This window comes from Sus scrofa, chromosome 13 (genome assembly GCF_054392235.1).
Source record: "Sus scrofa isolate SSC_HxYL_T2T_F1_AM1 chromosome 13, Sscrofa_HxYL_maternal_Yorkshire_Landrace_v2.0, whole genome shotgun sequence".
Classification (NCBI taxonomy): Eukaryota; Metazoa; Chordata; class Mammalia; order Artiodactyla; family Suidae; genus Sus; species Sus scrofa.
The window spans coordinates 40,967,407-40,990,549 of record NC_139395.1 but is presented as its reverse complement, the minus strand read 5'-3'; the positions used below and the strand labels follow the sequence as shown (position 1 = coordinate 40,990,549).

The 23,143-nt window shown below is 50.8% G+C and overlaps 1 protein-coding gene and 1 long non-coding RNA gene across 26 annotated transcripts in view; one reads left to right on the top strand and one right to left on the bottom strand.

Annotated features, from left to right (window-relative positions):
- The window catches only part of LOC106505578 (uncharacterized), a 43,514-nt gene that overhangs the window by 2,448 nt on the left and 17,923 nt on the right, over positions 1-23,143 (bottom strand). For 2 of the 3 annotated variants that reach the window (XR_014822921.1, XR_014822922.1), the window contains 8 exons: positions 19,746-19,931; positions 18,251-18,348; positions 10,813-10,950; positions 9,066-9,221; positions 7,060-7,289; positions 5,428-5,621; positions 5,066-5,304; positions 632-4,498 (listed from right to left, as the gene is read on the bottom strand). This is a non-coding gene — a long non-coding RNA (uncharacterized LOC106505578). Of the gene's footprint in view, positions 1-631; positions 4,499-5,049; positions 5,305-5,427; positions 5,622-7,059; positions 7,290-9,065; positions 9,222-10,812; positions 10,951-18,250; positions 18,349-19,745; positions 19,938-23,143 lie in introns of those variants that run through there. The other variant, XR_014822923.1, reaches the window with a different exon arrangement.
- CCDC13 (coiled-coil domain containing 13) overlaps positions 1-23,143 on the top strand; it is a 45,849-nt gene that overhangs the window by 10,999 nt on the left and 11,707 nt on the right. For 11 of the 23 annotated variants that reach the window (XR_014822851.1, XR_014822849.1, XR_014822848.1 and 8 more), the window contains exons 4-13: positions 830-972; positions 2,516-2,605; positions 7,009-7,125; positions 8,352-8,456; positions 10,819-10,980; positions 11,848-12,024; positions 13,515-13,721; positions 15,323-15,465; positions 15,947-16,030; positions 18,237-18,359. Coding sequence is in view for 14 of the 23 variants with exons in the window: in XM_084987943.1 (XP_084844069.1) it covers positions 830-972; positions 2,516-2,605; positions 7,009-7,125; positions 8,352-8,456; positions 10,819-10,980; positions 11,848-12,024; positions 13,515-13,721; positions 15,323-15,465; positions 15,947-16,030; positions 18,237-18,359 (1,351 nt within the window). In the remaining 9 variants the exon portion in view is untranslated. Of the gene's footprint in view, positions 1-829; positions 973-2,515; positions 2,606-7,008; positions 7,126-8,351; positions 8,457-10,818; positions 10,981-11,847; positions 12,025-13,514; positions 13,722-15,322; positions 15,466-15,946; positions 16,031-18,236; positions 19,117-19,636; positions 22,250-23,143 lie in introns of those variants that run through there. The other 12 variants (XR_014822853.1, XR_014822852.1, XM_084987949.1 and 9 more) reach the window with 8 other exon arrangements.

The following is a 23,143-nucleotide window of genomic DNA, read 5'->3' as shown; positions in this document are numbered from 1 at the left end:
GAGCTGTGGTGTAGGTCACAGACGTGGCTCAGATCCCACGTTGCTGTGACTGTGGTGTAGGCCGGCAGCTATAGCTCCGTTTCAGCCCCTAGCCTGGGAACTTCCATATGCCACGGGTGCAGCTCTAAAAAGACCACCAAAAAAAAAAAAAAAAAAAAAAAAAAAGAAAAGAAAGAAAGAAAAGGAAAAGAAAAAGGAAAAAGAGGATTTTCCCCATTCCCTCTGAGCCCTACTTCCTGCCCTTTGGACTAGAGAGAGCTTCTCTTAGACCTCTTTCTGATGTCTGATTCTGGGATTTTTTTTTTTTTTTGGTCTTTTTTTTTTTTTTTGCTATTTCTTTGGGCCGCTCCCGCGGCATATGGAGGTTCCCAGGCTAGGGGTCAAATCGGAGCTGTAGTCACTGGCCTACGCCAGAGCCACAGCAACTCGGGATCCGAGCCTCGTCTGCAACCTACACCACAGCTCACGGCAACGCAGGATCGTTAACCCACTGAGCAAGGGCAGGGACCGAACCTGCAACCTCATGGTTCCTAGTCGGATTCATTAACCACTGCGCCACGACGGGAACTCCTGATTCTGGGATTTGTAATGCTTTTGAGTCCTGGGAGGAAAACATAACCAGAGAACTTACCATGTGTACTTCCAGGTTTGGTTTCCTTCCCCGAGAACCCTTTCTCCTGATGTGTCCTCATCCTCTTGCAGACACAGGGTGGTGAGGACAGCTACTCCTAGTTGCTCAAATCACTGCCTGGTTCTGGCCAGCAGCAGCAAGCCTGTTTGATGTGTGGCCTCTGTTTTTAGTTGATCTCATTGTTTTCCCTCATTTTAGGGACAGCTGGTGCAGCTGGAGATGTGATCGCCACCAAAATTGTTGAGCTGTCCAAAAAGAACCGGGTGCTGATGGCAGAGTCAGAGGGCGCGAAGACCAGAGTGAGGCAGCTGAGCAACCGCATCCAGGAGCTAGAGCAGGAGGTGAGGGACCAGGGCCCCTGGGACTCCCCGTACCCCACACCACTCCTCCAGAGAGGGAACCCACTTAGATGCGCTGGGTCCTTCCCAAGGGCTTGTGTTTGCAGTGAATCTCTCGGGGTCTCTGTCATAACCTAAGAGAGGAAAGTGTCAGGAAGCAAGGAGGATGCAGGCAGTGGAGAGGCAGCCCCCCCTAGTGGGGAGGAGGCAGGCCTGGAGCCTGACCACCTGAGTGTGGATCTCAGCTCCACCACTGACTTGCGTTGTGACTTTGAACCAGTTATAAACTCTCTGTGCCTCAGTTTTCTCCACCTGTCACATGGCAGTAATAATGGCACTCACCCCAATGTTTTCTGAGGATTAAATGATCTAACACTGTAAAATGCTTAGAACAGTACCCAGCAGGTGGTTAGCACGAGAAAGACATTGTTGAATAAATTAACAGGGATCCGTGCTAATTTGAAGCTAGAGCCAGAAGCATTCTACCAGTTCATCTGACTTTGTACACCTTCCTCTTTCTGCTGCCCCTCCCCTTCTACAGCTAATCACAAATCCCTCCAGTCAAGCAAGGGCATGGCCCTGGCAGTTCACCATCCCTCAGGAGCTAGAATGAACCTACACAGCTTCTCCTTATGTGGCTGGAGGAGCTGAGGCTGGCAGAGGTTAAGAGGCTTTCTTAAGTCACACAGCATGCGGTCATGCTGGATTTCAAATCCAGTTCTGCTGCTTTCCAAAATCTTCCTCAGTCATTAAACTTGGCATTGAATTAAAACTTCTTTATTCTATAACATATTTTTTGAAAACCATCTCAGGCTCTGTGCCAAGCCCTGGGGACACTGTGGGGAGCAAAATAGGTCTAGTCCTTGCCTTTCTGGAGATAGACCAACATGGAGGGCCCTTGGTGGGGTGGCATGCACCGTGGGTCCCTGGAAGATGAGAAGGGGCCAGACTTGGAGGGGTTGGGGAGGGCCCTCCATGCAGAGGGCCCAGCAGGTGCAAAGGCCCTGAATACGGATAAAGGCCTGAAAGGGGACCAGTGTGGCCAAGAGTGGAGCAAGATGAGGTCAGAGAGGTAGGAGAGCTGGTCACGCCCAGCTTTGTTAGACCGGGGTGGTCTTTGTGTGAAGGACAGTTAGGGAGCCGTTAAATAGTCTGTTGGCTTGGCCCCAGGCCATAGCAGGTTTCTCAGGGTCTCTGACGCTATCTCCTCACCTGTAACATCAAGTCCACAATTCCTTTCCTCTCCATCTCCCAGACTATTTTTAGATGCAGACCGTGGCTGCAGGATTGTTATTTATTAAGCTGTTCATGAATCCTAGAGCTGATCTACTCTGTGACTGGGGATTGGAGCCAACAAGTAAACCCTTTCCCATCGCAGAGCGGCTTACAAAGGAGAGTTCTTCCACTAATAGTCCTTAAAGTGAGCTGAAGGGACAGACCGCTGAGATTAGTGACCACACGCTCAACGGCAGCATCAGAGCACTTCACTCAGGTGCCACAATTGCTGAGCAGAATTAAACATTAAGTACCAGGTTTGCTTTTTCAGCTGCAGACGGCCCTTGCCAGATTGCCAGCCAAGGGGGCCACCGACGCAGGAACCAAGCCTCTGAGGGCCCAGATGGGAGACAGAATCTTGGTATGAATTCTCTTCTGTAAGTGGGAGTATGTAAGGCAGCCATGAGCCTGGGCCTCCCTTCTTCCCTGGGAATGTAGGTGCCTCTGTCTGGGGTCCACCTCTACCCCATTGCTGAGCCAGTGCCACCACTGCAGTATCCTCACAGTAGCCATCATGGAACACTGACCAAATCCCTGGTCTGAGGCCAGGAAAGCCCTCATAGAGGTGCGTGAGGGTCTGACTCTCTGATTCAGCCCCCAGAGAGGGCAGTCAGGAGGGGCCTGAGGACCCTGGACTCCTAGAATTTCAGTACCAGGAGGGAAGGCCTAGTCCAACTGGCCTCCTGCTCTCAGCACAGCTGTAAAGGATGTCCATTATAGCATCCTCTTTGGGGAGACATCTAGCCTCTGCCTTATCCCGGGGAGCTCTCTGCTGCTCAATGGAACCCTGGTGTTGGGGGGGCAGTCAATACTGTGAGAAGTCTTCCCTTTGTGGAACTCCAAATCTACACTTAAAGTGACTATTGGGAATGGGAGCTGTTGCCAAGATTCCATTTTACTAAACCAGCAAGTGTCCATGAAACTAGAGCATGGGAATTGCAGCCCCATGAAAGGAAGGCAGTCTGACCCACTGGACTACCAGGGAGGGACACAGAGCCCAAGCCAGACAGTGAATAACTCAGTCTCAAAAACATCACAGGAGGCCTCCCTAGGGGTTTTCGCAAGAAGCCAAGCCAGGGTGTTCCTGTCATGGCTTAGCGGTAACAAACCTGACTAGTATCCATGAGAATATCCTGAGGCAGGTTCAATCCCTAGCTTTGCTCAGTGGGTTAATGATCTGGCATTGCCATGAGCTGTGGTGTAGGTCGCAGACACAGCTGGGATCCCATGCTATTGTGGCTGTGGCGTAGGCTGGCAGCTGCAGCTCTGATTCAACCCCTAGCCTGGGAAATTTCATATGCCATGGGTGCAGCCCTAAAAAGACCAAAAAAAAAAAGAAGAAGAAGAAGGCAGACCAGTTGGTGATACAGGATCCAAACCGCAGGACTCCCAGTTCAGTGCTCTTTTCCCACCCCACCTTCCTTGTTTCCCACAACTCAGGGTCAAGCTGCCTCCTGCCTGTCTGGAGAATTCAGTCCTTGGTGTATAGTGATGGGCCACTCAAGTTCCAGGGGTGAACGTGTCTCCTGAAGGCTACGCTTGTGTAGGCCTGTTTCATTGCTGGGGAGGCAATGGCAGGACTCTGCCCTCGGCAGGGGCTAGATTGAGTCTCCTTTAGGGCCTTTCCCAGCTCCAAGGTACACTGCTGAGCTGCCTCTGGTTTATCTGTGTCTCTGACTGGGGCTGCCCTGGATGGAAACTGCTTGTTCAGTGACTTCTTGAGCCTGCCAGGATTTTCTGAGCCCTGTGACACAGAGAATTGGGCAGGGCCGCTGTCCACAGCAGGGTCCAAGAGGGGACATGAGTGGCCATACTGAAGGAAGGAGGGGAAGAGGGTGTCCAGAGAGAGCCTCCAGGCTCTGAGTTTCCAGAGGGAGCACACGGTCCACCTGAGGCAGCCAGGAGGTAAGATAAACAAAGGCGTCCTAAGGCAGAAGAAGATAGGGGTAGCCCTTCCAGCAGATGCAGAGCAAGCTCAGAGCAGGGAAGCATCAATATTCCTTTTCGATTTGCAAGTTTGGCGTCAGTTGGATAATGTTTGGCTGCAGCCCAGGGCCCATAAAGGGGAAAAGAGGAACGTAAGCCAAACAGAGCTGGGGTGAGGGTCGCCTGTGGAGGGAGGTTTAATGGCAGATGAAGCAGGAGTTTCAACCTCATTCTGTGGCTGCGAGGAGCCTGAGAGATTTCTGGCGGAGGAGTAGGTGGTACGCTGTAGTCTCCATTCCTCAGGATCATGTGTCTTCCCAGGCATCTTCTGATCAGAGGGAGAACAATAGCAATGTCCCCCTCTTTAGGCCGATAAGGGTGACCCAACCCCTGGCCACACTCCAGAGCCCACAGGCTCACTCCACATTCCAGCCCAGAGCTCCAAGCAGATGCCAGAGTGGGGCCCAATTCACCTTCCCTCCATGTGGGGCTTCAGGAGGCAGTGGTGTGAGTGGCCTTGATACTATCTGCTCCCCAATGATGGTTTTTTAGTTATTCCCTCAGAGAAAACAGCTCAGGGTTGGGGAGGGCTGTCCCCATGCCCGAGTCCCCCACAAAGCCTGTGGAATCTCACCCTGGGAAGAAACAACTCTGAAATGTTTTGGAGGTAAGGTTGGTCCAGCTGCCTGGGAAGTGGAGGACTGGGGTCTGGCAGAGCAGAGGGTGTGATGCCTTCATCAGAACACCATTGGCCCTCAGCCCTTTGCCAGCTGCCCTCCCAAGCTAGGCTAGGCCTCCTGGCACTTCCTTCTATCAGGATCTGCCCCAGAGAGCACCCTTCATATGCATTATCTCATCGACACTCACAAGTACCCCAGAGGCTGGTATAACATACCTGCATTTCACAGATGAGAAAACAAGGCTTGGAGAGGGGTGTCACTGCCTGGGTTTCAGGTCCAGGTCCAATAAGTGTGCCCTTTCCCTGCTCTGAGCAGGGTCGCAGCAGACATGTGGGATGCTCATAAGCTCTCACAGTCCCACGGAATCACCCATCGGGCCAGCGGGTCCATGGCACCAAAGATCTGACAGTCAGGGGCTGTCGTTTCCCAGCCCGGGGAAGATTCAAAGCAGCACCTTAGGAGGGGAAAGGTCAGGCCCCCATGAGCAGTAAGAAGGGATACAGGCAGCCATACGAAATAGATGAAAAAAAATGCATCTGTGTTTGACATAAGTTCTCCATTTGCAAATTCTGCTCACATTGGTTACTCTATTTAGCCTCTTGGTGGTGCTGTGAGGAAGCAGAACAGGGAAGTATCCATTTCCTGATGAGAAAATCAGATGAGTGTGCAAGTTTAGTTTCCTTGACCAGGGGTTTTCAGCAGGGCTGCCAGAGTCTCTGTGGTCTCCTGGGAGCTGTCTTTCACACTGGCATTCACAGGTCTTGCTTGTGCCTACCAAGGAAAGTTCAGAAAGTCACTGCTGTATCCAGCCTACTTCCTAGAAGTCCAATCCTCCTAGTCCGTTGGGACAGAAGCAGATGGTCTTATGTCAATGCCTAATGGGACACTCATCCCACAAACCAATATTCCTGTTGCCATGATGCCCAGGTATCCACAACAGCTTAAACTGGGAGAATTGGCCAGTGGAAGGGAGGGACCAAGCTTCTAATTCCAATTCTGTCACCCCAACCAGCAGCATGCCTGAGGGCATGTTATTTCCTTTCTCTGGACCTTATTTTCATCACTTATAGAAAGGGTTTGAGTAGACTGACCTTGAAGTCCCTTTAATGTTAAAGTTCTATGAGTCTCAGGAACTTCTGCTGAAGACGGAAATGGGGAGCGCCTTTGAGAAACATCTCATCAAAATAGTTTAAGTGAAACATTTTTTTTAAAAAAAGACATTGATAAGAATTCCAGCAGGTAAAGTTTTCATGGTTGCTGCAGTTCTTCAAGCCACAAAAATGGAGTATTTGGGAATTAAACTGGCTCCTTATTCTGTGCAGTGAGCTCATTGCTAGGAAAGGGACCCCAAATCCCAGTCTGATGATCCTAGGAGAGGATGGTCGTGGTCTTCCTGTCAAGCTAGGGTTGCCCTCTGTAAACAAATTGGCTCTCTCCTTATTCTTTTTTTTTTTTTTTTTGTCTTTTTGTTGTTGTTGCTGCTATTTCTTGGGCCGCTCCCGCGGCATATGGAGGTTCCCAGGCTAGGGGTTGAATCGGAGCTGTAGCCACAGGCCTACGCCAGAGCCACAGCAACGTGGGATCCGAGCCGCGTCTGCGACCTACACCACAGCTCACGGCAACGCCGGATCGTTAACCCACTGAGCAAGGGCAGGGACCGAACCCGCAACCTCATGGTTCCTAGTCGGATTCGTTAACCACTGCGCCACGAAGGGAACTCCTCTCTCCTTATTCTGAGTGAAGATGAATTTGCTGTGATGCCTGTCTCTGGGCACAGGAGAGAGTCCACACCCTGGAAGCATCTGGGAGGTGTGGAGCCACAGCCTCCTCCAGATGCTCCCTGTCTGTGGCCACCACATGCATCCACGTGTGTACAACTCTTAGAGCACAGGGCTCAGCCCCCAGAGTTGGGCTGCTGGAATCCACATCCATGCTTCCTCTTTCCTGACCCAAGGGGCTCACCCTCACCAGTCTCTGCTTTGTATCTGAAATGGGCTGACAACAGAACCTGCCTCACAGGGGTTGTGAGGATGAAATGAGTTGCTCCTTACTGAGCACTTAGCGTGGTATCTGCTCATACTTGGATAAACAGAGGCCATGCTTATTACAACTATTTAGACTTCAAGTGACCCCTCTCTCTCCTGTCTTTCCCAACCAGCCGGAGAGCCCAGAGGTGAAGGTCTTGCAGGACAGGCTGGCGGCTACAAACCTGAAGATGAGTGACCTCCGCAACCAGATCCAGGCTGTGAAGCAGGAGCTCCGGATAGCCCAGAAGGTATTTCCATATGGCCCAGGGTGCAGGTCTTCTTGTGTGTCTGGGGCTGGGGCTAGGAAGGGTATGGCTGGGACAATGGCTTCCATTCAAGAGCTTGGCCCCGTGAACATTGTGCTGCTTGTTCTGGGTCAGGCTCCAGATCCAGTAACTTCCTTCCACCAGTCCTTGAAACAGACCTACTTGGTGAGTGGGGTTGCTGGCTGCCTGCAGGGCCCTGCATAATGGCCCTTGTGGTACCTGCCCAACCCTGGACCAAGGAGGACAGTGCTGTTCACCCTGGAGAGCCCTTTAAGCCTTCCCTGTGCTATGTGCACTCCACAAAATGCTGGGTATCTCCTTAATAAGCCACCTTGGACTTAGAAGCCTACCAAGACCTCCTCCTGCCCTCTGCTGTAATATTAGAAAATGGAAAGGTTGTTTGTGTGTTAAAGGCCCCTTTACAAAGGAAAATACTCAGACTTGGGACACAGGCCCAGCTGGTTCATTATTTATTTTTATTTACATAGTGAATTCTCTGGCATTTGTCTTCCCTGCTGGAACCACTCAGACTGGCCAAGATTTCCAAAACAGAGTTCTATTGTGGAAACAAGCACCAGAGACTTGGTTCGCTAGATTGGGTTTCCGTGACAGGCTGCAGAGGGGCCCAGGGCACAAGCTGGGGCATGTTGTTCCCACCTCAAAGTCTCAAGGTGGGGCCTGAACACCTCCTTCCAACAGCTAAAATCTGGGGCGCTCTCGAATCAGACATCCCCAAGTGGCATTCGGTACCACGCTCCTTGCTGCACTCAGACATGGCCCCTTGTCTGTTGCTCTGTACAGAGGGCAAGACCTTGTGATGATGCCCTCTCTGTAGCCATCCAGAATGATCTCGGTTCTGGGTGACAGGTGAGCAAATTAAGGAAGCAGGTTTTGGTCAACTTTGTGGTTCACTCATCTCAGAATGTGTCAAGACCAAGGGGCCCCACCTGGGCATTGTCAGCAGTTCCTCGTCTGCTCTCAAACATCGCTAAGAAGTGCTGGGGATGATGGGTTTACTGCTTTTCCAGGGAGAGCGGCTCTTGGAGCGCGGTCAACTAGCCTTTGAGACTGGGGGGAAGGTTATGCAAAGTGGAGGCTGGGCCCTCTGAGAGGCCCACACACCCTACACTGCCTCTGCACATACAGCAGTTTTAGGGCTCTGGTGGGGCCCTCTCTCCCAACCACACTGAAGGCCCCACCTTTTTCAGGTTTTGACCAGTGAGGTTGGGGAAGATGTGAACATCCAGCAGCTCCTGTCCTCTCCTGGCTCCTGGAGGGGTCGGGCTCAGCAAATCCTCGTCTTGCAGAGCAAGGTGAGTGAGTCATCAGACTTTTTCTGGCCCTGAACATAGGGCTTGAAATGCCCCAGAAAGACCCACACTGACCCATATTGGATACACAGAACCCAAAAAAGGCCTTGCAGGGCTGTTTTACATTCTCCTCAAGCAGCCTGATTTTCATTTGTTATTTAACGAACAAGCATTTATATAACACCACATGCCAGGCACTGGCTCTGAACAAATGCCAGAGGCTTTGATTTATTTTACTCCAGGCACATTTTTTTCCTTAGTTCATGAAAGTTTGCGTGACTGTTGCACTTATAGGCTTTTTCCAGTTTTGTCCAGATGCTTGTAGGCTTTTGAAAGTTTTAATTACCCCACCCCCCAAAAAAAACCGTTAGCCTGTCTCCCTCTTTGTGTTCTAAATATTTTGGAGCATCTCTAGAGGTTAGGACTCCAGAGCCAGACTGTTTGGATTCACATCCCAGCTCTCCACCCACCAGCCGTGTGGCCTTGGGCAAGTTGCCTCACCTCTCTTTGCCTCAGCTTCCTCCTCTGTGTACTGTGGATAATGACAATGTCTACCCCACGGAGATGCTAGGAGGAAGGACTAGAATGGGTCCAGTTGTGTAAAATGCTTACCATAGTGCCTGGCATGGAGGAAATGGTGTCTGAAGGTTAGCTGGACCAAGAAACCAAGGGATACATGAGTAGGTGTGTCACTTCCGTTATTTGCCACGCACATCATCTTCATCTCACGTTCTCAGGGGGCTTTTATCCATGGTCTCCTGCAGGATCCTTGAAGCCAATGCAAAGGGGGAGGTCTCTGAAAAACTGTAATTAATGACCACTGTGTGGCCTTAGGGATTCCAGAGACCTGAGTTTGAGTCTGGCCTCAGTCTCTAGTCTGTAAGTTCAGTGTCCTTGGGCAGGTCACTTTGTCTCTCTGTGCCTCAGTCTCCTCATGTGTAAACTGAAGGTAATAATACCTTCCTTGTAGGGTTGTTGTGGGTTAAGTGAAATAATGTTTGGAAAGCAGCCAGCACAGCGCCTGGCCATAATAAGCATTCAACATATTAGTTATTATTGTTAGGGTTGTTAAGCTGTGTAAAGTAATAGTACTGTGTTCTTTACTGCTTAAGTGGAATTACCATACAGTGCCACACGAGGGTGCTGACAAGTGCTTTCAAAGCCATACTGCTACCCTTTACCAAAGAGGCTAGTGAATTTTGCCCCTGGCTCAGGTTTACTCAATTTTGTTATGTCATTTATGTTGTGACAACACGGAAACAGGATTAGAAGGGTCCTAGGAGTTATCCACTTTAACCTCAGTGTCATAAAGCCATCACTCTGTGGGATGACATCTATCTTCCCTGTGCTGAGGGAGTCCCTCAGGCCATTTTGGGATTTCTCAAAGTTGCCTAATCCTTTTTTTTTTTTTTTTTCTTCTTTTTAGGGCCACACCCGAAGCATATGGAAGTTCCCAATCTAGGAACAGAATCAGAGCTGCAGCTGCTAGCTTACACCACAGTCACAGCAATGCGGGATCCAAGCCTCATCTGCAACCTACAGGGCACGGCAATGCCAGATCCTCAACCCACTGAATGAGGCCAGGAATCAAACCCGCATCCTCATGGATACTAGTCGGGTTCATTACCACTGAGCCATGACAGGAACTCCAAAGTTGCCTAATCTTAAAAATCACTTGTAGCACTTGTTTAAGATGCACATCCCCTGGAGCTCTGACCTGGAATGGACTCTAAGGTTTGTCATTCCAAGAAGCATCTTGGGGATTCCCAGGCTCAGACAAGTTCAGGTTACTGAACGTGTAATAACATTATGCAGGGTGTACCCATAGGCCCTTTCACAGATGAGGGACCTGAGATTCAGAGTTCAGTAATCTGTGCAGTCACATAGCCAATGAGACTTTGAGCTGGTCTCCCAGCTTCCAAAACCTGCCCTCCCTCTGCAGTATCTCCTGCAAGTGGCCAGGAATCCTTGGCCTCCTGAGGAACCTACCCATGTCTGAGTGGGCTGTCTGTTAGAGAACCCTTTCTGGTACTGAGACATGCTATACTGTCCCTCCCAAGTTCTGGGAGCTATACATCTGCTTCTGGGCCTCAAACGTCCCTCAGAGGTGGGGTGATTTTTCTCATTTACTTTGAAGTTTCTCTTTTCCAAGCTAAACCTCTCTAATGTCCTTCCTTGTTTTGCTCAGGATGCCACCTCAGATCCCTCCCCCATCCCAGTCCCTCTCCTAGGGGCCTCCATGTCCATCAGGCACTGTGGTGTCATCCCTCTAGTGGGGTCTCCCATCCCCCCACAGGGCAGCCCCTCTGAGGGGCCAAGTCTGACTGCAGACCCCTTGTGGAACAGTGAGCTTTACCACCTTCAGGTTCGAGAGCTTGAGAGACAGCTGGGACAGACCCGGAGCCAGTCTATAGAAACAGCCAGTGATGAGCTGCCTGCCCATCCAGACCCAAGGAAGCTGTCAGCACAGGAGAAAAACCTGTTGAGGATCCGCAACCTGGAGAGAGAAAAACAGGAAGGCTGGGAGGTAACGCATGCCCTGAAGGAGGTAGGGGTGTGCAGGGCCAGGAGACCATGCCCACTCCTGCGAGGACTTGGAGGCTCCCCTTGTTGTCAGCAGACACAGGAGGTTTGGGTCATCTCCGTGCATGTTCCTCACATCCTGTCGATCTATCCTGAGCTGCCTGACTGGTTCCTCACTGGTTCCTCACCCAGAGCCCATTTCATGAACATTCAGTGGCCTCGATCTGGGTGTTTTAGAGATGTTGGACCTGAAACTAGCCCTTGGTGGTTGAGGCACTTCAGTTTGAACCCTAGGCTTGGCACTGTCCATTGAAGCGTGGCTGTTCTCCCCTCAGGCAGGGATTGAGGGTTCTCGGGAGACATACCCAGAGTTGACCAGCAGGTTTCCTGACTCTGGCTCCTGTACCCCATCTAGGTCACATCCGTCATCCCTGAGAGGCCAGGGCTAGCACTCAGGGCCCTGTCTCCACTGACCTGCTCTGTGGCCTCAGTGAGTCCCCTCCTAGCTCTGGCCTCACCTGTGAGGGGGGTGTGAGGGCCCAGCCAAGGCCGAGGTCCCCCTCAGCCCATGGGCCGTAAATGCACTTTCTTTTTCTTTTTTCTTTTTTGTCTTTTTAGGGCTGTGCCCATGGCATATGGAGGTTCCCAGGCTAGGGGTTGAATCAGAGCTGTAGCTGCAGACCTACGTCACAGCCACAGCAACACCAGATCCAAGCCTCGTCTGCAACCTACACCACAGCTCACGGCGGTGCCTGATCCTTAACCCACTGAGCAAGGCCAGGGATTGAACCTTTGTCCTCATGAATGCTAGTCAGATTTGTTTCCACTGAGCCATGATGGGAACTCCTGTAATCGCGCTTTCTGGTTACAGAAACTTGCGGCGGAGCGAGATGCCCTCCAGAGAGAGCTCGAAGAGCTGAAAAAGAAGTTTGAGGGTGTGAGGTCCCGCAACAAGGTGCTGTCGAGTGAAGTGAAGACCCTCAGGAGTCAGATGGGGACCCTCGTGGAGAAGGGCCGGCATGATGACGAACTTATTGATGCCCTCATGGTGCGCTCCTGCCCCTGGGACCCCAGGCCAACCCAGAGCCCTGTGACCCAGCCCCAGCCACCAGGAGCACTCACCCACCCCAAAATGCCTCCTGAATAACATGGGAGCCCGTTGCTTCTGCTGGTCCCAGCCCCAAAGTCTGGCTCCAGGGACAGGAGCAGCTCAGAGGTGGCCAAGAGCCAGTAAAGGTCACGTTGGGAGGTTGACAGTGACACAAGCCACTGGGCCTGTGGACCCCAAAGGAGAAAGAAGAGGATGAGGGGGCAGCAGATGGGATTACACCCTGGGTTATTTTTTGGGGAGGAATGGAAGAGACACCTGAGGGGGGCTGGTACATATACTTGTCTGTACCTTCTGGGCAGTTTATAATGGTTAGTCACCAAGATAAACTCTAGGGACATGTATTACTATCCCATTTCACAGATGGAGAAACCATTGCTCTAATTGGTTCAGTAAGTCATCTAAGACCACACAACTGAATTCAAACCAGTTTTTCTGACCCTAAAACCTTTGATTAGCAAAGCCACACTGCCTTCCTGACCCTAGCCTGGCCTTTTCTCTCTGGGGTCTAGGGTCTAACTTTAGTCTTTTTAGTTTCAACTTTGGTCTCTGAATTCCAATTTGTGCCCACAGGTCCCTGGGGTGGTCGTGCCTGCCTTGACAGGGGTGCAAGGGGAAACTGATGCTGGCTTAGGCATGCCTCAATCCATAATAATTTCACCAGGCAGGGTGGTAGGCAGGGCACAGCAGACCTGAAATCTGGGCCTGCCTCTGTTCATACCTCACTGTGTAACTTCAGACCAGTTGCATCCCCTCTCTGGGCTTCAGGTCCCAGTTTTAAAATAAGGTGCAGGCTGGATGTCCTCTGAGGTCCCGAGGGACCACCATTCTTTGTCACTGAAGATGGCATGGTGAGAGCTGCAAAACCAGCCCCAACCCTGCCATTCACCAGCAGTGTGCCCTGGGCTCTCTGAGCCTCAGTTTCCTCCATAATGACATGAGGACAACAGCCCTCATCTGGTCCAGGTCACCAGCATGCTCCTTCCTGGCCCCCAGGCAGGAAGCCTCCACGCTAGGAGTCTTCTCTCCAGGGATGGGGCCTCAGGTAGGTGCTGAAGGATCAGTGATGGGGTCCAAGTACCGCCTTCAAGGGCGGGCTCCCAACAGAGTTGCAAAGGGTTTCTTTTTACCCAAGTATCTCCTCTACTGGATGAGGGGCCATCATCCAAGTTGCTCTCTATTGTCCTGAGAACCTCTCAGATGTTCTTCTTGGCCCCAGTCTCAGGAAGAAGGAAGTTGAGGACAGGAAAACCTGATGGAATCCTCCCAAGGGCAGGCAAGGTATTCCTTCTGCTTCTCCAGGAAACACTAGCGTCCCACCGTTAGTTCCAGCGGGAGCAGGGAAGGGGTGGGTTGCTGGGGGTGAGGAGAGGCCTTCCTTACCAAGAGCCATGGCTGACCCTTGCCAACCCTCACCTGGGGCTCCACAGGACCAGCTGAGGCAGCTACAGGAGATACTGGGCAGCCTGAGTCTACAGGAGGAAAAGACACGAGTGTCCCAGCACCACCTGGACCAGCAGCTCAACAACGAGGCTCAGCGGAGCAGCAGCCTTGTGGCCCAGCTGCGGGCCATGGTGGCTGAGCGGGAGGCCAAGGTGCGGCAGCTGGAACTGGAGATCGGGCAACTTAGCGTGCAGGTGAGTAGGGCCCTGGGTTGGCCCAGAATCCATTCCGAAGTCCTGGCAAGTCCAGCTGGCATCCAGAGAAACCTCAGCCACTTCCACTTCTCTCTACCTGCCTTCAGTGGGGCTGCACCACGGCCCACCTGGCCTTGGCTCCCTGCTTCCATGTGGCTCCCCAGCCCACTGCGCACACACCTTTCCTGAGGCACAGACCTGACTGTCTCCCTGCTCAATTTGTCCTCAGCTCCCCATCACCCCTGGCCTCACCCAATCCTCAAAGGTCCACGCTCCTTTCAGCTTACCCTCTCTCTCCCCAGCTGTGGCCTTCATCCTTATGACCCAAGATAGTGGCCACAGTGCCAGCCTTTATATCCACCTTCTAGGCAGAGGGATGGCAGAGGGGAAGCCACAATCCTTCATCCAGTTTGCAAGGCACCATGTGACTAGCTCCTGCTGCCACCCGTCCTGCATCTGTCTTCACGCCTCCATTTCTACCACTCTGGCCATGTGGGTGCCATTTAGCTCCTTGGTGGCCCTGCTTTCTCCCCATTCTGGGCTTGTGCACATGCCTGAGGCATATACCTTCCCTTTCCTTCTCCTCTGCCTCTTCCTGGCCAGCCACTTCTCAGCCTTTAGATCTTATTAGTCAAGAGCTCCTCCAGGAAGCTCCAGGGCTCCATTTCAGTGTTACTTGCCCTTCCTGGGCACTGTCCTATCTCCCCGTGCATCTCCAAGCCAAATTCTGTCATGCTGTGTGATCATTTTCCTTTTTTTGCCCCCAAACTCCCCTTAAACGGCATAGACCATGGTGCCTCAGTGCCTGGCCTAGGACAGAGCACACAGTAGTTGCTCAGTAAATGCTTATCTAATACTGAGTTCCTAAAGATATTTTGCCTTGGCAGAAGTCTGGAGGGAAAAGCATCTCACCTTACCATTTCCTGGATCCTGGCACACACAGGAGGACTGATCCTTCCCTCAGAGGCCACCAGCCAGTTGGCGGCAAAGCACTACCCACCAGACAAGCTGGCACATGCTGCATGGGTGTGGGCTTTCTCAGGATGGGTGGGGCTTAGGGGAACATGCCAGGTTGTTTGGGGCTCATACTACTGTCTCCTTCGTTGATGGTGGCCTGACCTGTTGGTCCTTCAGCCATCAGGAAGAAGGAGGCGTCGGGGTGAGCAGGGGCCTGGGAAGCCCAGCCTCCAAGCCAGGCTGCCAGCCCTCACTCTTGGCTTCAGGTGTCTGGAAGGTCCAAGTATCTCCAGCTGACAAAGGCTGGTGGCCTCAAGTCACACTTGGCAATCATCCCCATGAGGGTGGGGCTACCCAGAGAGGTGGACCTAACCCTGAAATTCCCCTTGGGACTCGAATGTGGAACAGCTTCCTGGCCCCAGTCACCCTCCTCTCGTCATGCAGCTCCTTTTCTGAAGAGAGGCATTATTAACTGTCATTATCATGCAAGGAGCGCCTTCACCAAACAGGCTTCTCTTTGCACTCCTGAAAAGAAGCCTCTTTCATATCCCCTGAAAGCCCTGAAATCAAGCCAAGACCCCTCCTGCCTTCTCCAGGCCTCTGAGCCAGAGCCCTGAGAACGGAACCCATTCTGTTCTCTGCAGTATCTTCGGAATAAAGGAGTAGGTGAGGGGTCCAGTGGGCCTGAGGTCAACCCTGCCACCACCAAGTTCCCCAATGATCTGGGCCTGGCCAGGTCCCCAGCCTCAGCAGCAGGTGATCACGCTGGCAGGCTTGGATCTTCACGGTAAGAAAAAAATGGGATGGAGAGGTTGGAAAGTAAATATTAATGATTCAGAAGAAAGGTTGTTTCCTGCTGCCCCCGATGGGAAGCCACAGGTGCAATTTTATGATGACTGTGGCATTGTCTTGATATGCTGGCCTTCCCTCTGTCAGCCCTGCATCTGCATGAAGGAGCTGGTTAGGCCAGATACTATTACTTCAAGAGCACTAGGATGCAGCTCCCTGTAAAATCCTCTCCCAGCTGGCCTCAAATCTCACCTGCTTTTAGGATTCTCAAACAGACCTGTGTTGGATTGTTCGGGGCTCTGATGTCCCCTGGTTCTGTCTCATTTTGTGCAAGCAAGAGTTCTAGAAAGGAGGGAAGCATATCGCAAGGCTGCTGTGAGGGCCAGCACGGGCCCCTCCTCAGGCTCTCTGGTTCCCTGCTGGTGCCTGATGCCCAGCCTTCCTGTCCATGGTGATGAGCCCCTTCTGCCTTCGCACAGCTCCGTGACCAGCCTGGGCCACACGCTGGTGGAATCTGCTCTCACGTGGCCTTCCCTGCCCAGTCCTCACGGGCCATCACCCAGGTAGGAACCCAGGCCCCCCAGGCCCTCACAGGCCTTCCCATCCTTGATTGCTCAGCCCATATTGCCCTCCCATTACAAGGATGGGAAATCGAGGCCAGGCCAAGTTCAGGGACTCTTCCCAGGTTCCATAATGACGTGGAGGATCAGGGAGGTCAAAAGCCTTATCTAAGGTGAAGAGCAAACAGCTTCAGAAGTAGAGTCTCAGCCTCGGATTCTTAGTCCAGAGTTCCTTCCTGCTACAGCAGAGTTAACACGAGGGAGCTTGCAGGGCCTGGAGCCCAGCACCTTCCCTTGCCTCCTCCTGTCCATTGAGAGTCAGTCTCTAGGGGGAGAATTTCGCATCTTATGGGTTCCCACTTTAAGCCACTGATATCCTCTTAGCTCTCTGTGCCCCTCTTTGTTGATAAAAATCAAGCCTCAGGGCTTAAATGGCCCTTTGTTCTTCTGCCAGCTCACAGACAAAGGCTGGCTTTGTCCTTCCTCAGAGCCCTGTCCCGAGATCTACCCACTGTCCACTGGAGCCATGCTCCTGATGTCAACCCCCACCCCCGACCCCTCAGGCAGGTCAGCTCAGGTTCCAGTGGAGACCTCTGAGGGGCCTGGTCTTACATCTGACTTGCTATATAGCTCTCAGCAAATCTGTCCTTTGGCTGCTATTCCCCAAGAAGAACTTGGGATACTTCTGGCCTGACATTTGACAGCACAGGGACCATGGACCTAGGCTACTCTTGCAGCTGCACCCCTGCCCCCCGCCTGGGGTCACAGGGGCACTCAGAGGGGAGGGGACCAACTCCAGGCCTCAGGGGCCTATGCCACACTCTCCTCACACCACAGGGAGAAAACAGGCTCCGCTGCTCTGAGGTTATAGTCACAGTAGTAGGAGCAGGAGGTTGGACAAGATGCCCCCAAGGTCCCTTCCAGGCCTATGTGGTCATGACCTTTGCACTCCACAGGGATGCAGGAGCCACCATGCCCTGGGCTGCCTAGACTGCTGGTTCTCAATCTTGTTTCTTCCACAAATATTTACTGAACCCAACCATATTTGGGCCCTGCCCTCATGGAGCTGTCCATGACAGGGCAGAAGTTCATGGAGTGACCCTAGAAAGTGTGTCTATCAGGGCTGGTGGCTCAGACAGGGTGCCTGGGAGGTGGGTGTGACGAAGGGATCAGCTCCTCCCCCAACATGTGAGATGATGGAGGTGACAGGAGTAGGGTTTTCCCGACTGCGCTGTGCTCACACATCAGCTCAGGATCTCCCAGGTTAGATGCAATTCTGATTCAGCAGGTCAGATCCTGCAGGAAATGGGATTCTGCATTTTTAACAAGCTCCCAGGTGATGCCACAGGCACTGACTGAGAGAGCACAGTGTGAGCAGAAAGGCCTTAGTGTACGTTGAGGAGCCAGAATATGGAGGAGCCGGAAGTCCTCAGAGCCCATCTCAACCAACCCCTGCTCAGAGGGCCCACGGGAGGGGAACCAGTCAGCCTCCAGGCACCAGCCCAGTCCTCCCCATGTCCTTTGATTTTGGAAAAGCCAGCCGGCATCACCAGGGTTTCCCTTAAGGGTGAGGGCAAAGCAGAGAGCAGCTTGGCACTTGCACATGGGCTCTTGGGGGTTGGGGTGGGGGGCAGAACTCACCTTGGGTCCTAAACCCAGCCAGCAAGTAAGGCCCAGTGATGGGCTGGATCAAGATTGGATCAAGGCTGGAGAAAACTGGTCAAAGCACAAAGCAAGTGTCCAGGGCCCAGGAAAGCGGACTGGGCTAGGGACCACACCAGGAGATACATGAGTGCCAAGACAGGCTGGCAGGGAGACAGAAGTTGGGCCTACCTGGCACTGAGAAGGGTGGCAAGTTCCAGGCTACACAAGTCCCTAGTGCACCCCAAGTCCCCAAGAGCCATTTTCCATAGCAACCAGACTAATTCTAGGTACCTACAGGGATTGGAGGGACAGAGGTACTAATGAAACTCAGCCCTGGTTGGGTCTGATTTTGGAGCCAGCTAATTGAGGTCTAGAGCCTTCAGCAGGGCCAGGAATGGTGGGCTGAGAAGCCAACAGAGGAGGACCAGGAGGGACTGGGTTAAGCTTCCTTCTCTCTCGCTCTCTCTGAGGACCCCTGAATGTCCTTGCAGTCCCTTCCACCATCACAGGGATAAGCATCTCTTCAGATAACCCTAATGACCTCTGCCCTCGCTCTGGTCCCCAGGTTCTTGGACTCACCAGAACAAAAAGGCTGGCAGACACAGGTGACAGAGTTCAAGGCCCTCTGGCAGGCCACTGAGGTGGAACGTGACCGGCTCACAGAATTTGTCACTGTCCTGCAGAAACGGTAACACTTAGCATCAAGGATGCACTCTCATGGGCCGAGGTGAGGTGGGGGTGGGCAGCCTGGCCACAGGGCATCTCTCTTGGACAGGGGCCAGTCCATGTCCATGACTAGGTCCACCTCACTGGTGAGTGTGGCTCCCACAGTGTTGGTCCTGAGCCTTCCCAGGCACATCTCACATGTTCCCCAAGTGTCCCCTGGCCTCGGGGCCCCATCATCACACTTGTGGTTTGCCCTGTCCTACATGCCCCCAGCAGGACTGTTGCATGCATATGACCATGAGGTGGGCTTCTCAGGGGAAGGACTCTCTGGAATGGGAAAATCAGGTAAATCATCCCATAATGAAGGTCTGTGAGGAGCATGGCACTGTACTCGGTGTCACTGGAGGCTTTGGTGGGAAGAAGCCCCAGGCTAGATTGATGTGTAGAGTTACAAAGAGGAAGAGAGCTGTTGACAGATGGAGAGCTGAGACATCCCTGGTTGGGGGGGGGGGAAGTGTGTGGCCCAAGGCAGTGAAACAGGAGGTTGGGTTTCCTCCAATGGTGTTGTTGACAGATTTCTATTCAAATAAATCAGTGTTTCTCGCTCAAGTGACCCTTTTGGCAAGAACTGTAGGTGCCCAGGCCAACACATGACCCAACCATGTGACCTCCACACTGAAAAATATAAAGGACACCAATGAATGTCTGCCAGAACAGGCTGTGTTACATGTTAATCAGAGCTCTTTGGTGACAGACAATAGAGACCAATTCTGGCTAAATTAAGGGAAAGGAGAGTTTTGGAAGGTGCCAGCCAACTCCGAGGTGCAGGGCAGACAAGGAGCCCAAGAAGGTCCAGGAATCTTGGTAGCAGGAACCTTTGGGTGGTGTCTCCTGGACCACCGGAATGACACAGGCCCAGTGGCTTTCAGTTCTTGTGCTAGCACTCACAAGTCCATTCCTGGACACAGGCCAGGCACCCTGAATGGAAGGACCTCCAGGTCCTCAAAGAGTGGAGGAGGGGCAGCTTGCCAAAGAGAAAGATAGAGTACCGTCACCAAAGGAGCTGGAGTGGTGGGAACTGGTCAGCGGATGGCAACTCCCTAAGCACTGATCAGCTTTGTTTTCTTTTCATGTTGTAAGTACATTGAGAGGATATGAATTTTATACATGTTCAGGTATATGAGAAAAGTAACATTAATTTTTTTTCTGAAATTGAAATATAATGGATAGTACAAGCCTCTAATCTCTCCAGTGGAAGAAGCATACTCAGTTATGGCTTTTTCTCCCATTTCCTTTCAGTTGTACCTCAGGTGGGGTGGGGAGTTGTGAACCAAGGTGATCAGTTATCTACTGCTGCCTAAGGAACCATCCCAAACCTGGTGGCCTCAAACACGATATAGTATCTCACCATTCTGTGGGTGGCCTAGGTAATTCTGTGTCACATCATGCCAGCTAGATCACTCATATGCCCCATTCAGCTGGAAGTTTGGCAGGGGTGCCTCAGTTCTCCTGTTTGTGGCCTTTCTCCACGTGGTGCTTCAACTTCTGGACCTCTCCATGAAGAGCTGGGATGAGGGTGTGGCATGCAGGACACCTAGGGCTCAAAATGTAAAGAGACACTCACTTTTAGAGTCATGCATTTGTGATTCTCTCTAAGCTGTTACCCTAGACCTTTGGGGGCTCATTCTGCTCTGTGACATTTAGGGGTGTGGGGGAGTTCTATGAGGCTGTCCCAAGCCCATTAGCCAAGACACATGGCCTTTTCTACTCCAGGGCATTGCTCTCTCCCTGGGTTCTAAAAAGGGGGCCCAGGCTCTCTCTGCACTTAGATCCCCCCAACTCTATTTGGATTTGTCACCCCAAGGTACAGCATCTTCTTTTCTCAGAGACCTTTGATATTTAGTCCTTTCTTTATCTGAAAGGTGTGTCCAGGCTTATAACATTTGTTCTTTCATTAAGGTTTCTTGCCTTTCTCTTTTTGATTATTTTATTTTATTTTATTTTATTTTATTTTGTCTTTTTAAGGCCGCACCCACAGCATATGGAGATTCCCAGACTAGGGGTCGAATCAGAGCTACAGCTGCTGGCCTACACCACAGCCACAGCAATGCCAAATTGAGCCACATCTGTGACACCACAGCTCATGGCAACACCAGATCCTTAACCCACTGAGCAAGGCCACGAATCGAACCTGGGTACTTGTGTATGCTAGTCAGATTTGTTTCTGCTGAGCCACAACGGGAGCTCCTCTTTTTGATAATTTTAAACTTATTTAGTTCCTTTAAAGTTGCTCTGTCATCATTACTTAGGATCCTAAGTGATGCCTGTCAACTCCCTGTCATGGTGAATTCTTTCCCTGTGTGTTTCCGGGAGCTTATCTTTTTGTGTTTTGGGGAGCTTATCTTCAGTGGGTTTTTTCCTTAGGGCACTCTTAGGCTATGAAAGTATTCTTACAGATGGCTCTGCTCTTGTTTTTGTGGAGCTTTTGGGGTTTCAGTGGTCTCAGGTTGGTACTTAATACTAATTTATTTGTTCAGGATTTCCTGAGCACATGAGAGCTGGCCTTATGTTTCAATTTTCTCATGATCAGTGCCTCTTCCCCTACTGAAAGCCCTGGTCAACAGTCTTCCTCACCCTTCCCTCACCATGGATGGATGTTGTCAGTCCTCTAATCATAAATAAGACACTCTTCTGAGGCTCCCAGAATTATGCAGAGAACTTACTTACTGCCTTATCAGGGCCCAAGTCTGGGTCTTCTGCTTTCACATGGGCCTTAAAACCCCTGCCTTATTCTACTGGAGGTTTGATTAATTTTTCTAATACAAATGTATTCATATTTACTGCAAAAAGCCTCCTTTCCCAATCTTCAATTCCCTGTTCCTCATAGAAAAGAACTGTTAGAACTCCAAAATATTTTCTTTGCACATCTAAAAATATATTTGCATATACATTATGCATACACATATATTACTAAGAGATGGACCCACATTGCACACATCTTTACCTTTTTGTGGGATTGTATCAATATCATAAATTTCTAAATGTAAAACTGCTGAATCAAATACACACATTTAAAATGTCCACTAACAGGGAGTTCCCGTCGTGGCGCAGTGGTTAACGAATCCGACTAGGAACCATGAGGTTGCGGGTTCGGTCCCTGCCCTTGCTCAGTGGGTTAACGATCCGGCATTGCCGTGAGCTGTGGTGTAGGTTGCAGACGCGGCTCGGATCCCACGTTGCTGTGGCTCTGGCGTAGGCCGGTGGCTACAGCTCCGATTCGACCCCTAGCCTGGGAACCTCCATATGCCGCGGGAGTGGCCCAAGAAATAGCAACAACAGCAACAACATCAACAACAACAACAGACAAAAAGACAAAAGACAAAAAAAAAAAAAAAATGTCCACTAACAATGGCCAATTGCCCCTTTAAAATAAATTCATTTATTGAGTTCCCACTATGGCACAGTGGGTTAAACATCCAGCATTACTACATGTGTAGTAGGTCACAGCTGCAGCTCAGATTCGAATTTGGCCTGGGAACTTCCATATGCTACGTGTGCAGCTGAAAAAGAAAAAGAAAAAAAATCCATTTACATTGCCACAAGTAATGTGAACTATCAATCATTTCACCATGCCCTCACCTAAGTTTTATCAATCTTTAACACTTTTTCCAAACTAATAAAGGAACATTAATATCTCATTGTTGTTTTTATATACTTTGCTATAACCAAAAGTGGGGATGAGCATATTTTTCACATGTTTATAGCCCTTTAAATGTACTTTTCTATTAACTACTTATACCATTGCATATTTTTAGAGAATTGTTTTTCTTCTTTATATCTGTTAAGAGTTCTTTACAAATTATGCATTTAATATTATGTATAAATGTATAATATTATGTATGTTTGTCTTCATGAAGATCTTGTGTCATTTGTATCAATTACTTCCTGGGTAACAGGACCACCTTATATGAGTATTCTTCATTAGCATCCTGACAGTTACAGTCTTCATGGAAGCAAACATTTTTAACACCAAGATATTCACCAGTAACTTAACTAAAATTCTTCACTTCACACTGCCATTGGGTCAGTTTGGCCAGACTCTTGAAATACATTGAAAATCAATTACAAAGTAAAAAGGTAAATCTTTAAAAGTATTTGGGGGAGTTCTCATTGTGGCTCAGCGGAAATGAGAGGGTGCAGGTTAGATCCCTCACCTCCCTCAGTGGGTCAGGGATCCAGAGTTGCTGTAAGCTGTGGTGTAGGTCACAGACATGGCTCGGATCTCACATTGCTGTGGCTGTGGTGTAGGCTGGCAGCTACAGCTCCGATTCAACCCCTAGCCTGGGAACTTCCATATACCTCAGGTGTGGACCTAAAAAGCAAATAAATAAATTAAATTAAAGTATTTGGAATTTCATGAGGTTGATGCATATGGTGTTGGAAGGCTGTCAGAATCACACCCAGGGCCACTGACAAACAAGGATCTTGCAAGCTGAAATTAGCCCAGCCAGTGACTGAAGGAGATAAGTAGCCGGTAAGAATGAAGACTGGCCAAAAAAGAGAATAATGAGAATACCAGTGCATCTGGAGGTCTCAGGTAGAAAGAGAAATATGTACAGGCAGGCAGAGAAGCAACCTCAAGAGAGTCCACAGGTGAAGGAGTGAGTAGGAGCTGGCTTTGATGTGGCTTTTTGTGTGCCTTTGGAGAAGCTGTAGGGCCTCCTGATGAATTCAAAGCTGAAAGCAGTGAGGAAAAAAGAGAAGGCAACAGTGCCTTCCAGGTTTTTTAGCCAAGCAACTGCATGA